The sequence below is a fragment of the Budorcas taxicolor genome, chromosome 3 (genome assembly GCF_023091745.1).
Source record: "Budorcas taxicolor isolate Tak-1 chromosome 3, Takin1.1, whole genome shotgun sequence".
NCBI classification, from domain to species: domain Eukaryota; kingdom Metazoa; phylum Chordata; class Mammalia; order Artiodactyla; family Bovidae; genus Budorcas; species Budorcas taxicolor.
In genome coordinates this window covers 118874420-118889953 of record NC_068912.1, presented here as the reverse complement: position 1 = coordinate 118889953, position 15534 = coordinate 118874420, and the positions used below count along the sequence as shown (strand labels likewise).

The following is a 15534-nucleotide window of genomic DNA, read 5'->3' as shown; positions in this document are numbered from 1 at the left end:
ACTTCGGTTAGTCTTTTACCCCAGCGGTGTCATTCCATGTTCCTTTCAGAAGAGAAGAAAACACCCCTTTTTAAATCATTTGCAAAGTTCTCGAGCTGGTCTTACAGACACGCACAGTAACGCCAGCTGGAAGCGCTGAAGGTCAGACCCAGATGTGCTGACCGCGGGCGACGGTCACTGCAGAGCTGGGGAGCCAGGGTGGAGAGCTACTCTTGAAACCCGGTCACCCAGAGCCGCCTCTGCCACCCTCGTCCTGCCCCAGCTCCTGTCAGCCACTTGTTGGGAAGGCGCTTGTTTTTATTTCTGCCACAGAGAGAGGTCGGCCATGACGCTCAGCGTGTATGGAGCACACGGGTGAGCGCTGAGCTGGGCGTCCGCTCCTGCCCGTCGCCACACAGCCTGCTGCACGATATGGCCTGGGAGCCCCGGGCCCTGGTGGGGGGGCAGGTGCACTGCTGCCTGGGGGCCGTCTACACCGGCTCCCCTGCCGCCCGGGGGCCGTCTACACCCGCTCCCCTGCCGCCCGGGGGCCGTCTACACCCGCTCCCCTGCCGCCCGGGGACCGTCTACACCCGCTCCCCTGCCGCCCGGGGGCCGTCTACACTGGCTCCTCTGCGTGAGCCCCGTTCCGGCACCCTCTGTCCAGCGGCCGCCTCCCCCTCCCTCCCTCCCGCGCTGAGTTTGAGCTTCCTCACACCCATGCCTCTGCATTCTGTCTCCCGTGGTCCCGGCTGGGAAGGTGGGAGGTGGCAGGGCTTGTGGGTGGGGCCCCTGGGTGCCCTGCTGTGTGTGCGGGCACCGCTGTGACAACAGGGGCATGTGTGTGTGTCACAGCTGTGATCTGCCTGCCCAGGCTCCGTCCGGTCGGGGCTCAGCCATCCCTCCTTTTCCACAGCAGGCTGGTGAGGTGTCCACCAGGGCCCCAGCAGTGGCCACGGGGGCATCTGCCCTGCTGCGTCTCACACACGTGGTGGCTGACTTGGGGGGAAGCGAGCTTGTCCACAGAGAGTCCTGGGGCCTCGCAGGAGACAGACCGCAGTGCCCCCACCAGCCATGGGACAGGGAGAGGGTGAGACCCGCCCCAGCCGAAGGAGAGGGGTCGGGAGTGAGTCACGGCTGGGACACAAGCGCCCCCCGGGAAGGTGCTGTGGGCAGAGGCCTGCCCTGGGCGAGTGGCCAGGTTGGCAGGGGAGGCCCTTGGGGCTTCCCGAGGCCCCACGTGGCTGGTGGGAAGCTGAGGCTGTGCAGGGGTGGCCAAGCACTGGAGCGGGAAGGCGGGGTTGGGGCCGGACAGACGGCGGGAGCATGAGTCGGAAGGGCTGTCCAGTGGGAGCAGGCGGCTCTGGTCGCCAGTGGAGGACTTGGCTGGTTGATGTTCCGGGAAAACCTGTCAGGTGTCTGGGCTTGATCGTGTCTCTCCCACAGCCCCGTCAGTGCTGGCCCGCTTGTCCGTTCTTGCCCTTTCCAACGCGCTAAGTGAAAATGGGATTTGATGGCTAGTGAAGTTGAACATCGTTTCCCATTTATTTTTAACCACTCTTTTTGGTGACTGGTTTGATTTCCTTGCTGTCCAACGGACTCTGAAGAGTCATCCCGAAACCACAGTTCAAAAGTATCAAACCAGTCCGTCGTAAAGGAAATCAGTCCTGAATGTTCATTGGAAGGACTGATGCTGAAGCTGAAGCTCCAGTACTTTGGCCACCTGATGCGAAGAACTGACTCGTTGGAAAAGACTCTGACGCTGGGAAAGATTGAAGGCAGGAAAAGAAGGGGCCGACAGAGGATGAGATGGTTGGATGGTATCATTGACTCAATCTACAAGTTTGAGCAAACTCTGGAAGATAGTGAAGGACAGAGAAGCCTGGCGTACTGCAGTCCATAGGGTCGAAGAGAATCGGACATGACTGAGCGACTGAACTCTCTGGCGAATCTCCTGGCCTTTTTTTGCTCACCTTTTTAGTAGCTGCTTATCATATTCGTATTAACGTGAAATGGCCATCTGCATATAAAAGTTAGTCTGTGCACTGTAAGTGTGGCAAGGAGCTTTTCTCATTCACCTTTTGCATTTTAATTTTGTTGACAATATATATTGTGAAGGTAGCTTCTTACATTGTCAGTTACATCATTTTTGGAAACGTGATCTAACTTACACAGAACAGAACGCGCACATCCTGAGTGTGTGTCCGTGGACGGTCGTGAGTGTCTGTGTAGACGCTGCCTCCAACAGACAGTGCACACCCCGGGCGGCGCCCCTGGCTTGCCCACTGCCTCACCCAAGAAGCAGCCTTCTCTGACTTCTATCTCCGAGTCTTGGGATTTCCTGCTCCAGAACTTTGTGTAAATAGAGTCTGCAGGTGGGCTCTTTTCTGTCCTGTTTCCACAGCCGACACCAGACCTGATCATTTTGCTTGCTTTATAGCCCATCCTTGTTTTCGCCAGTATGTCCAGTTTATTCTTTCGCATCGCTGGGTGGGATTCTCACATAAGAACGCGCACTCCTGTCCCTGGGCTCACATCCGGAGGACGTTGGGGGTGTGTCAGGCAGGGCTGCTGTGCGCACAGCGGCCACGCGCCGTCCTTCCTGCACAGGGCTTTGCCCAGATGTGTTCGCATGTCTCTTGGGTTAGTCCTGGGTGTGGGATGGCTAGGTCTCGGATGGGTGTGTGTTTAACTTTGTAAGAATGTGCCAAGCAGTTTTGCAAAGTGACCACGCTCTTTCGTGCTCTTTTGTGTCACTCTCGAAAAGGCATTCCAGTCGCTCAGCCGTGTCCAGCCCCGCAACCCTATGGACTATAGCACACCAGGCTTCCCTGTCCCTCACTATCTCCTGGAGCTTGCTCAAACTCATGTCCATTGAGTTGGTGACGCCATCTAACCATCGCATCCTCTGTTGTCCCCTTCTCCTCCAGCCTTCAATCTTCTCCAGCATCAGGGTCTTTTCTAATGAGTCAGCTGTTCAGGTGGCCTAAGTATTAGAGCTTCAGCATTAGTTCTTCCAATGAATATTCAAGATTGATCTCCTTTAGGATGGACTGGTTTGATTTCCTTGCAGTCCAAGGGACTCTCAAGAGTCTTCTCCAGCACCACAGTTCAAACGCATGAATTCTTTGGTGCTCAGCCTTCCTTATGGTCCAACTCTCACATCCGTACATGACTCCCGACTTCCTAGATTGTGTAAATCGTCATGTGTATTTTCTTCCAGGAGATCAGTCGTTTTTATTTTCATTTACAGCCTTCAGCATGAAACGTGTAGGAGACGTCCTCGAGCAGCCCTGCTTCCTTCTTGGCGATGTGGGCCCTGCAGGGGGGAGCGAGGCCTGGGGGCCACATGGCAGAGAGGGGACCCTGGCCCCCCGCCGCTCTTCTCGTGCGTGTCTGCCTCACTGTCCCTTTTGGGGCAAGGTTCTGACTGTCTGTGTCTGCTGCTTCCCGCCCACAGCAACAGCAGGAGCTGCTGGCCATGAAGCACCAGCAGGAGCTGCTCGAGCACCAGCGGAAGCTGGAGCGGCACCGGCAGGAGCAGGAGCTGGAGAAGCAGCACCGGGAGCAGAAGCTGCAGCAGCTGAAGAACAAGGAGAAGGGCAAAGAGAGTGAGTGCGCGCCGGGCGGGCGGCGGCGGGCGGCGGCGGGCGGGCGCCCTCCCCTCACCTGCCCCTCACCCACGATCACCTGGGACCCAGGCCCCAGAGCCAAGCCGCGTCAGGAGCCACCTTGCCCGTGTGTTTCTGGTCACCCCAGCTTTAGGGCTGGTCCCTGGCTCTGTCTTTACGCAGGGACTGCAGAGGGCATCTGGCCCCACTTTTGGTTTGGCTTAAGCATTTACAGGAAAGTTTGCAGACTCTTGGCGGACTTAGACATGACTGAGACCCGCAAAGCATCATAGTGAGCTTCACCTATGAGTTCAGCCTCAACTTTCTCAAAGTTGCTTTATCTGAGAGCGTTTCTGAGCGGCAGATGGTAGGATGGCCTGTCACCTAGAGGAGGCGTGATGACTCCTGGGTTGCACATTTTTGCCCTTTGACCCCAGTGTTTGCTTTCCATCCTAGCTGTGCTTGTGTGAAGACCAGCAGAGTCCGTTATCTTGCAAGAGTCGCCCAATTGATCATAGACAGGAGACTCTTCCGTGTGCTTGTCTCTGGAAATTAGGTAGACTTTCCCAGGCTCTGGTCCTTTCTCCCAAGACCTCAGAGCTCAGGTGCACGTGTGGGTGCCCTGTTAATCCTGCAAGTATGTCAGGCCGTGCACTTCTACCCATGTCAGGATTCGATGTCCTGACCAGATGGTGCTTCACTCGTCTCATTCTCACGAGTAAAACCAGTCTTTACACACTTTACCAGTACATGCTAGCCTCCAAAAACCTCGAAGCTCCTTTATCCTCACCTGCTGAAAGTGGTTGTGTTCCCCCAGTGGCTCAGCGGGTACAGAATCCACCTGCAGGAGACGCAGGTGACGTTGGTTTGATTCCTGGGAGGGGAAAATCCCCTAGAGGAGGGCATGGCAACCCACTCCAGTGTGGACAAAGGAGCCCGACAAGCTATAGTCCAAAGGGCTGCAAAGAGTCAGACATGACTCAGCGACTCTGCACACGGGCACACACTGAAAGTGGTTAGCCATCTATACCAGTCATTTTAACAAGCTTTAAAGTTTATATACATAGTTTATATACACATGAGATACAGCATAACATGTCTTGAAGATTCTTGTAAAGTCTGTTATTTGAAATTGTTTTAAAAGTCTTCTTACTGGTGTGTGTTGTACATAAAGAATAGTGCACAGACTTCCGTATGCAGGGAATTGCCCACAAGTACACCTCACTGAGCAGCCACCCCCAGCACAGCACCTGTGACCAGTTCAGGAGAAGCCGCCCCGCCCCTCGGCCCTGCAGCTCCGACACACAGCACCGCTTTTGAAGCTGAGGTCAGTGGACTCACTAACACGTAGGCTTTTGTATTTTTCTCCTTTCACCCCACACTATATGTGTGGTGTCTGCCATGTTCTTGTGTAGCAGGAGGGCTTCACTTCCTGCTGAGGTCCCCGCAGCTGTGTCCATCCACTCGAGAGCTGGTGGATGTTTGGGCTGTTCCTGGGCTCTTACAAACGCTGCTGCTGCATACACTTTTGGCCATGTCTTGTGGAGCAGGTCAGCTTCCACAGGTGAGGCCAGTCTCCAGAGGGGCTGGACCGCTCATCACCCCCATCAGTGACATCACAGAAGTCCTATAGCTCTGCATCCCTGCCATGACTTTAAATCTCAGCTCCGAGCAGCGGCCCCTTGGCTTCATCTGCTTCCTCTGATCATAGCGGGACTCAGCGTCTTCTCCTGGGCTCCTGCTCATGGGGATGTCCCGTCCAGTGGGGTCCTTGTTCCAGTCTCTTGCCCATTCTCTGGTCGGTCATGGGTGTCGCAAGGGTCTTCCTTCACCTGCCCTGTCCCTTTCCTGGTGGTGCCTTTGAAACCACAGAAGTCTCAGCTCTAATGCAGCCTAAATTACACTGGTCTTTTCTAAATTAAAATGGAATCTAATCTGTATTATTATGCCTATATTATTTTGTACATTTTTATAAATAATTTCTTTCATAAAGCATATTATTTTTCCTCAAAGGATGTAACTAATGTAGCCTCTTCATATTCAATTTATGTCTATGTTTATTTGCATGTTCTTAGTCATTGTTTTTATACACAAAATTAACAGCTTTTCCAGTCAGTTACTACAGCATTCACTCTTGAAATAATAAATGTATTTTAAGCATATTTGCACTTTCACTGTCCAGTAGAATTTCAGTGTAAAAAGCAGGTCAGCAGAGTTTGTTTCCCACATGAAGTCTAGCTTGTGTGCCAGTATTTGAAAGGAATCGGTAAATCCGAGTGGGATAGCTCATTACAGCTCAGCGATGAGGCGGGTGACGACAAACAGACTCACTGGGAGCCCGCAGCCAAGACTTCATACATGAGGGTGGAAGGCTGGCGGGAGAAGTGGGCTTGCAGGCTTGGCCGGCCACCTGCACCTTGTTCTGTGAATTCAGATTGCAGCCCTGCTGTGGGCGGCTGTGCCAGATGGCACCCATCACACGTGGTCCCCACTTCCCTGCCCTCTGCTTCCCATGCCCCCCATCTGCCACCTGCCAGGCTGGTCCACACCAACAGGCTCAACCACCCCCGGAGGCTGGTCTACACCACAGGCCACTCACCACCACTCGTGCTGAGGGTATGGCTGGGCACTGATCACACCTGAGCCTGCAGCACTGATGTCACGAACCACCAGCACACAAGGCTGTCATGATGGACTTATCTGGGGCGGAGGGTGGGCACCAGCTTTCACTTCTAATACTCCCGGGATGACTGTAAGGTGCAGTGGAGACTGCGAACCGGGGTCGGGGTGGTTGCCCTCGCTCTGAGTTAGGGGCCTGAGGATCCTGGAGGCTCCATGGCCTCCCACTGTGTCCACCGCGTGGGGGCTGCCTTCCATAGACCCGCCCCACGGACAACAGCATGTGGTCCCACAGGTGCCCTGTGAGGGGCTTTGCTGTGGGACAGTAGGCATGTGGCACCCAGACCCCGCTGAGGTGCCCACGTGGTCCCCGAGGGCACCTGCTCTGGCCCCGCCCCCTCTCCTGCCCCGCCCCCTCTGCTCCCGCCCAGCCCGCTCCCCGCTCCATAACCTGCCCTACCCCTCTCCCGCCACGCCCTCTACTGCCCCGCCCTCTACTTCTGACCTACCCGCCCCTCTCCCGCCCCGCCCTCTACTCCTGCCCCGCCCCCTCTCCTGCCCCGCCCCCTCTACTCCAGCCCAGCCGACTCCTTGCTCCATAACCTGCCCTACCCCTCTCCTGCCCCGCCCTTTGCTCCAGCACCGCCCTCTACTCCCCTCCCACCCTCTACTCCCACACCACCCTCTACTCCCATCCCACCCTCTACTCTCATCCCACCCCTCTCCCACACCACCCTGGGCTCCCTGCCCCGCCCTCTGCTCCTGCCCCACCCCCTCTCCTGCCCTGCCCCCTTTCCTGCTCCTGCCTGCTCCTCGTTGTGATCTTACAGGGGCTCTTTGCAGTGATGGTAGGTTGTTCTTTGAGGAACGAGGGCTCGGTGGTGAGGGTCAGCAAGTCTGTGCGCCCGGCTCACCAGCAAACCCAGGGACTCACCAGGTCGCTCAAAGGCAGCTTGGTCTATCCCGGTCTGCCAGAAACTTCCAATAAAAATAACATCTCAGACCTCACAAAATATGAAAAGATTTGACTTCTGAAAACAGTTTCAATCTGTTCAAAGTCAAAAACAATTTCTTCTGCCTGCCGGGCAGCCCCTTGACAGGCTGTAGGAATGTTCTTTGCTCCCCTCCAGGCTCATCGCAGCAGCAGCCCCAGCGATTCAGCTCGTGGGTTTGGGTGGTCGGGTTTATTATTAATAAGGGACTGTGTACAGTGGGTACTTGGCATGCTTGCATCGGCCCTGCAGCCCTCAGAGTGTGGTCTTGAGAGAAGGCAGGCTTGGCAGGCCGCATGTTGGACGCTGCTCGGGCCTCACCTATGAAGGAGATTCTTGTTTGTGTGGCTCACAGAGGCCCTGGCATTAGCATCTCCAGTTTGTAAGCATTTGAAAATGTAGTGCAGAGCTTCTGTTGTGTCGTTTCTTGGGGTTCTTTAAAAGATGAATTTCTTTTTGAATATTTCATTGAAAGGTTTGTTACATTTAACATTCATGGTGCTTTTAAATTATTCTGCAGTTTTCCTGATTGATACCAGTTAATGCTGTTGATTTGGTAAAACAGTGAATTCTTAGAGTTGATGGCAGTTTTCATCTTATTCAGCATGAACACATGCTCTTTCATCTGTTTTATTTAATATAACCATGTTTCAGACTCTAAGGTACACTGTCTTTAAATTCGTTTAAAAACAAAAAGTTCAACAGAAGACCTGTCTTTGTCCTCTGGACAGTTTGGAACTAATACAAGTGCATATTTTTCTCTGGTAGTTACAACCACAGCCTGAGGGGCGGGGAGAAGGCGCCCTCACTTGGAGAAGTTGTTAGCTTTGCCTAAAAATGGCTCAAAAGGGTGGAGATAGGGACTTCCCTAGTGGCTAGGTCCAGTGGCTAAGACTCCCCACGCCCAATGCAGGGGGCCTGGGTTCAATCCCAGGTCAGGAAACTAGATCCCACATGCCACAACTAAGACCAAATAAAATTTTAAAAATATGAAAAAAGTGTAAAAGGGAAAAAAAAAAGATGGAGCTAGAAGATGGGACACCAGCCCGCGAGAGTCGTTCTTTGTCCCGTTTGTAGGGTGATCACTCCTTCCCCGGGCGCTAACCTGGGAGACATGTCTGGTGGCACCTGCTTCAGGGACCACTGAGCCCCCGGCCTCTGCCCCCAGCAGGTGGGCCCCACCCAGAGCCCCTTCCCTGCCTGGGTTTCCTTGAAAGCTTGTCCTCTGACTACCCCGACACCCCCCGGGGCAGAAGGCTGCCTGTGTCTTGCTTACCTCTGTCCCCGCCAGCTAGTTCACTGCTGGCACATAGTATATTCCCTGTAAGGCTGTCAGATGAATGAGTGATCGTCAGCAGAAATTAGTTTAAGTAAAAAAATTCAAAACATGTGGACTCATTTGCTGAAGGTGTTTTGTCACTGCTGGAGCCTTCACTTAAGGTGGAGAAGTCTTTTGAGAGGCGAGGGCGTGTGTAACTAGAGGACGAGGAGCAGAGCCAGCATCGTCTGCTCTGAGTTCTCTCCTGTCAGGGAAACTGCCAGGTCTTTTTTATGGGGGAGGAAGTCAGGGTTTGGGGACTTGCATTTGTTTCCCTCTGTCTCCATGAGAGCCCAGCAGGGTGTCCGCGCCCACCCTGGAGCTGGACAAGGGCCCGTCAGATGCACCTCCTGCTGTGAGGACCCCACAGGCGGCTCAGGGAGCGGGAATACCATCTGTGCCCCGGCCTGGTGGGCACCTCCGAGGTCCCTCAGTGCCCCGAGGGTGGTCGTCTCCCTGGACGGCACAGGCACCCCTGCCCAGGTCTGGGCCCTGCTGCCCAGCCTGACACTGTGTTTATCATGGGTGTGCCCTCTCTGCTGGCACCGGACATCTGTTCTTGTTGCTCCTCAGAGCTCAGGAGCCCATGGTGCGAGCCTGGGTTGTGGCTAAGCGGGGAGGCCAGCACTTGCCCAGTGTGGCCCGTGCCGTGCACTCTGCAGGGGCAAGTGCGTCCGTGTTCACAGGGCTTCCTGGACAAGTCGGGCCAGCTGACACCCAGGGAGTGGGGTCCTGTGCCCCGAGGACCCTGCTTCTCATCTGCTTGGTTTGCTCCTTTGGGCCTTTTGGACGGACCTGAGGGTCAGCTCCTTGGACAGGCCCTCTGGTCGTCCTGCTGCCTGTCCTCCCAGTGGACTTCGCCCCAGCCCGGCGCTGCAGCCAGGCACCACGCCCCTCCCTGGGCCCCCGTTTCTCCTGGCCCTGCCCCTGGTGGGGGTGTCCTGCAGGACCTTGTGTCCTGCTGTGGTCTACCATTTGCATTCTGTCAAGTGTCCACCTGGGGCTGAGAGGCCATCCGGAATGCCAGGGGGCTGCGTGTTGGGCACCTGATATGCAGATTTCATCATTTCTGTGCGTGGGATTTTTCAGACCAGACAGACAGACAGGCTGAAAGTGTTCCGAACGGTCCGAGCCCAGCCCTGGCTGCATTTGGAGGGAGCCCAGGGAGCCTTGCTCGAAAGTGGAGATGTGATTTTACACCTCCGATCACTTCCCACCACCTGGTCACATCACCATTCCCTTGGCCTTTCGTGCTGGTCTCGCTGGGTCTGTAACGTGGTCTGGGCCGCTCTGCCAGGCAGCTGGCTCACCCGCTTGCCCTTCACACATGGAGCCTGGGCAAGCCTCGCTGCTCCAGCAATGGTGGGTTGTCTCCTGGGACACCAAGAAGGCCTGAGGCAAAAGCCCCGAAACCCCAGTGGACTGTTCGCCGTGCACTCAGTGTCTGGCACTTTCCTTGTGCCTTCCTGGTGGATCTTGTTCAGGTCCTGCTGCAGCGTGGACCGTTCTGTGCGCAGGGGGTTCGTTCTGCCTGACCCTCATCCACGGCACCCTGAAATCTGTCGTGAAATGGCCTCAGTGGAGTGCTGCCTTTAACGTGAACCTATTTATGAAAACTCAACACAAGAAAAACAAGGATACAATGAAACTGATTATTTTCCCGAACCAGTGCAAAGATCAATTTCAAAACTTCCAGGAAATCGAAAAAAAAAAAAATCACAATGAGAAAACTAGAATAGACTCCATAAAAACAAGCTCTGGAACATTTGAGTTAGGAAAAAACAAGTCTTTTCTTTCCAGTGTTGGGAAAGCGCAGCTCTTTGGTCTCACGCTTTTCCTTTGGTCTTGCGTACACTCCGGTCCCGCAGAGGACTTCACTCCTGACACTGCTGGTTACCAGGCACGTGGAGGATTTCCCCACAAGAGGCAATTCCTGCAGCACTGGGTGGGGCGGTCCTGCAATTTAGCTCAGTTCTGATACTATCTCCCCAGAGGAAGCATCAGATCTCACAGGCTAAGGTCTGAGTCGAACAAAATGAGGGACTCCCCTGCTGGTCCAGTGGATAGGAATCTGCCCTGCTAGTGCAGGGGACACGGGTCTGGAAAGAGTGCACATGCCCCGGAGCCGCTGAGCCCATGGGCCATGACCACCGAGCCTGCGCTCGGCCGCAAGTGAAGCCGCCGCAGTGTGAAGCCCCGCAGCACGACTGGAGAGCAGCCCCCGCTCGCCGCAGCTAGACGCAGCCCACGGGCAGCGCCCAGGACCCAGCGCGGCCAACGAGAGGATAACGACGCCGAGTGTCGGGCAGCGCCCAGGACCCAGCGCGGCCAACGAGAGGATAACGACGCTGAGTGCTTCAAAAAGATGAGCCGCCCAGGAACAGGTACAGAGGTGCTGTGGAAAGGCTCCGAGTGCAGAAGCCCCTGGTATGTGGAGTTGGGCCTCCCCTCCTGGTGTGGATGTGCTCACCAACCTGGACACCCTCCGAGCCCCTACAGTTGGGGTTTGCGGAGGCTTCCTCACGGGAGCGTGATCAGTTACCAGCTCCACCTCCATCGAGCCCCTCTCCTCTCTGGAGGATTCAGGTGGAGCTGAGAATTGCAAGCTTCTCCTGAGGCTTGTCTTACTGGTGGCCCTCCCCCCACCAGAAGGCCCCCCAGAGTCACCCCATTAGAGCTCAGGGCACCCCTCATGCTCCTGTCACTCAGAAGTGACAGGGTCTCGGGAGCTCTGTGCCAGGCGCTGAGGGCAGACAAGCATTTGCTGCCACCTCACAGCATCCGAATATAAGCCACACTTTAAAGAGAAACGAGAGACCGAGGCCAACCTCGTGTGAACCGCAGAGTGTGGAGCTGGGAGCCAGGGGTCTGATGAGACTGGACATCAGAACGACTTCGCCGGGACTGCCCATCCTGAGTCCCCCCGGACCACGTGGTGGTGTTAACACCTACTTACAGCATTAATCACTCCAAAATCACTGCAGATGGTGCCTGCAGCCATGAAATTAAAAGACGCTTGCTCCTTGGGAGGAAAGCTATGAGCAACCTAGACAGCATACTAAAAAGCAGAGACATTACTTTGCCGACAAAGGTCCATGTGATTAAAGCTATGGTTTTTCCAGTGGTCATGTATGGATGTGAGAGTTGGACCATAAAGAAAGCTGACTGGTGAAGAATTGCTGCTTTTGAACTGTGGTGTTGGGGATGACTCTTGAGAGTCCCTTGGACTGTAAGGAGATTCAACCAGTCAATCCTAAAGGAAACAAATCCTGAATATTCATTGGAAGGACTGATGCTGAAGCTGAAGCTCTGATGCTTTGGCCACCTGAAGTGAAGAACTGACTCCTTGGTAAAGACCCTGATGCTGAGAAAGATTGAAGGCGGGAGGAGAAGGGGACGACAGAGGATGAGATGGTTGGATGGCATCACTGACTCAATGGACATGAGTTTGAGTGAACTCCAGGAGTTGGTGACACACAGGGAGGCCTTGCGTGCTGCAGTCCATGGGGTCGCACAGAGCCGGACACTGAACTGAGCAACTGAACTGAACTAAACAGCATTAATGATGAGGTTTAAACATGCCTTAACGTGTGATGGCTGACAATAAGTGTATTACTGCAAAAAAAAAAAAAAAAGTCACGCTAAAGGATACAAATGTTAACTGTACACACAGACCCACAGCACCACCACTGCACACACCACGGGAAGCCTCTGAGAAAACCGAGCCGAGAGCATCACTGAAGAGCATCACTAGAGAGAAACACCAGTGCATCCTGGTGGCCATCAAGGGCCTGGCAGTGAGACTCAGTCTTCTCAGTTGCAGCAAGTGGCACTCCTGAGTACTGTTATAAAGGGTCAGAGTACTCTCAAATACTGTTTTAGAGATGCTGGGTCAGGCAGTACTCATAAGTGCTAGTAGACAAGATTGAGTGGTACTTCAGAATCCTGACAGACAAGGATCAGGTAGTACTCTTCAGTACTCTTATAGAGACATGGGGTCTAGTGGTACACGTGAGTACTAATCGACAAGGCCAAGTGGCATTCCTGAGTACTGATAGATAAGGATCAGTTGGTACTGCCTAGTATTGATGGATACTCAAGGTCAGGTGGCACTCCTGAGTACTGAATGAGACTCAGAGTTAGGTGAGACCCCCAAGTACTGGTAGAAGAGGGTCAAATGGTGCTCCCTGAGTACTGTACAGATGCAAGGTCAGGTGGTACTCCCAAGTACTGATCGAGACAAGGGTCACGTGGTACTCTGAGTACTGATGGATACGCAAGGTCGGGGTACTCCTCAGTACTGTTATAGGTAGAAACAAAGATTAGGTGGTACCCTGGAGTACTGATGGAGACACACGGTCAGGTGGTACTCCCAAGTACTGATCGAGACAAGGGTCACGTGGTACTCTGAGTACTGATGGATACGCAAGGTCGGGGTACTCCCAGCTCCTGATAGAGGCACAAGGTGAGGTAGTACTCCTGAGTGCTGATAGAGAGTAAGAGTCAGGTGGTACTTTTGAGTACTATTTTAGACAGAAACACGGGTTAGTTGGTACTCTCAAGTACTGATAGGGAAACGTTGGCTCCCGGTCTGTGGCCAGTGGGTGGCATGTGGTGGTCATTGTATAGAGACATTTTGGAAAACAGCTTAGATTCTTCAAGGGTTATAATGTTGTTTTGTTGTTCACAGCTGCTTTGCTCATCCCTTCTGTGGGAATAATCCTACATGTGGGGGATGGTAAGTGTTAGTTGCTCAGTCACGTCCGACTCTTTGTGACCCGTGAACTGTAGCCTGACAGCCTCTGTCCATGGGATTCTCCATAAAGAAGACTGGAGTGGGTTGCCACTTCCTTCTCCAGGGGATCTTCCTGACCCAGGGATTGAACCCACGTCTATCCTAGCCCTGCAGGCAGTCTTTACCGTCTGAGCCACTGGGGAAGGCGGTGGGTGGGTGATATTCACTCATAAATGTTGGTCAACATCGTTTCTAACACAAACAACAAAAGGAAATGCCTGAAACTGTCTCCCAATCCGGAACGGGTTTTCTGAAGTGGGCTTTGCTCACCTCGTGAGGCCTTTTCCCACCATTGCGAATGCTGTTTGGATGCTGGGACAACAGGGACGACACCGTGTCTCTGATGGACAGATCCCACGTGCCCTGGTGTCTCACTGCAGCTCTGAGGAGCACAGATCAGATGCCAGCGGCCCCTGAGACAGGGCGGTGGCTTTGGCCTTTATTAGTGTCTTTTCCCCGATTTGCTGGTTTTCTTTAACAGGGCTGTGAACAACCGCCACCACCACCAGAAAAGCACAGAACACAAGATTTCAGCTTTAGTCCCACTAGGTGAAACACGCCTTACCTCAGGAGGTAGCTGTAGGCTAGAAAGAGCAGGACTGTCCCTCTGGCATGCCTGGCCAGGCCCCCGGCTGCCCTGCCCGCTGCCCTTGCCTTGCCCATTCCCCGCGAGGCGGGCCACATCGCTGTCACTCTCGTCCCTGTCTCAGACACGGTTCTTCAGTTGGCACAAAACCTCTTCTGAGGCTCGGCCTCGCTTTGCTGCTGTGAGAAAGAAACCACACAGCTGCACTCCTAACTCAGGCCCTCCCCTTATGGAAGACCATTAGAGCTCCCTTCCGCAGGGGATTTGTGTTAGGTAGCGCTGGGTCTTTGTGCTGATTCCGTCTGCACTTTAAATGAAATGCAGTTGTATGCAGTTGTATGAAATGTTCCTGGGAAGAAGCTCTCTCCCTTCAACCCCCTGATCCCACTCTTTCCCACGAGATGCTCTCTGGTGTCGGTGGCATCCTGAGTGGGAACCACCCCTGCCCATCACTGTCCTGCCTTTTCCGGCATGCAGTGCAGGGGGCCCTGGGCTGGAGCCTCCAGTCACTCGCCCCCGCTCTCTCCCGCGCCAGGCGCCGTGGCCAGCACGGAAGTGAAGATGAAGCTGCAGGAGTTTGTCCTCAATAAAAAGAAGGCCCTGGCTCATCGGAACCTGAACCACTGCATGTCCAGCGACCCTCGCTACTGGTACGGGTACGTGGAGGGCCCCGGGCACACAGGGTCCGTGGGAGACCGGAGGGGCGCTCGGTTCTCCCCCGGGAGGGCGTGGAATTAGATGGTCCCTGAGCCAGCAGCAGACGTGGTCAGACCCGAGTGGTCCAGTGGTCAGGGCACATGGCTGTTGTCCAGATGCAGAGAGGGCTGCTCTTTAAATAAACATTAAAGGGAAACTCGTGGGGCAGTGTCTGACCATATTCTTGGCTTCTCATGCAATTTTTGGCCACAAAAGGCACCTGTTGAACCGGAGCTCTGGTCTAAATCGTCCATATGCACCTACTGAATTTCTGCCCAACATGTTATTGATTACTGGTCAAGTCAAAAGCACCTGTGGTCTTTTTATTGTTTTTATACTAAGAACCCTCCCAGAGCCTGCGTAACTGACAGAGACCACAAACTGCCTGTTAGTGCTCAGAGGCCGACAAGCCTGGCAAAGAGGACTTGAACTTGGTGGCGGGATTGCTTGTGTTGGGTCTTTCCTCTGGGCCCACGTGTGGCTCTGAGGGGCTGGCCACCGACCCAGGCCAAGCTGGAAGTGCAGTGACGAAGTTCTGTGGCTTCAGACCGTAGTCCGGGGTGCCCCACGGGTTTTTTCTGCTTTGATATCGTTTGCTTCTCCTTTCAAGGGTAATTCTGTCCTGGAAGAAGCCTCATCGGCAGCTTTTTTAAATAAAATGGGATTATCATTCATTCATGGAGGGAAAGCATAGCTCTTCCTGGAGCCCCGAGATGGACAGCAGTCTTGCTAACATGCTGCCAGATCACATAGAAATGAACGCATTTATTTCAGTAGATTCGGCCTAAAGGACGTTTTGGTTCTGAAGCCATCTCCACTCTGAGCATCGGCAGCCCCCACAACACACAACCGCTCCGGCTGCACCCGCACCTGCTGGCTGCGGGCTCAGCAGCTCCACCACCCGCCCACAGCCGCGACGGCAGCGGCTGCCTTGAAGA

General features: G+C 54.4%; 1 protein-coding gene across 2 annotated transcripts in view; it reads left to right on the top strand.

Annotated features, from left to right (window-relative positions):
• Positions 1-15534, top strand: part of HDAC4 (histone deacetylase 4) — a 288523-nt gene that overhangs the window by 188822 nt on the left and 84167 nt on the right. For both annotated transcript variants that reach the window (XM_052636482.1, XM_052636481.1), the window contains exons 6-7: positions 3440-3590; positions 14436-14556. In XM_052636482.1, coding sequence (XP_052492442.1) covers positions 3440-3590; positions 14436-14556 — 272 coding nt within the window. The remainder of the gene's footprint in view (positions 1-3439; positions 3591-14435; positions 14557-15534) is intronic.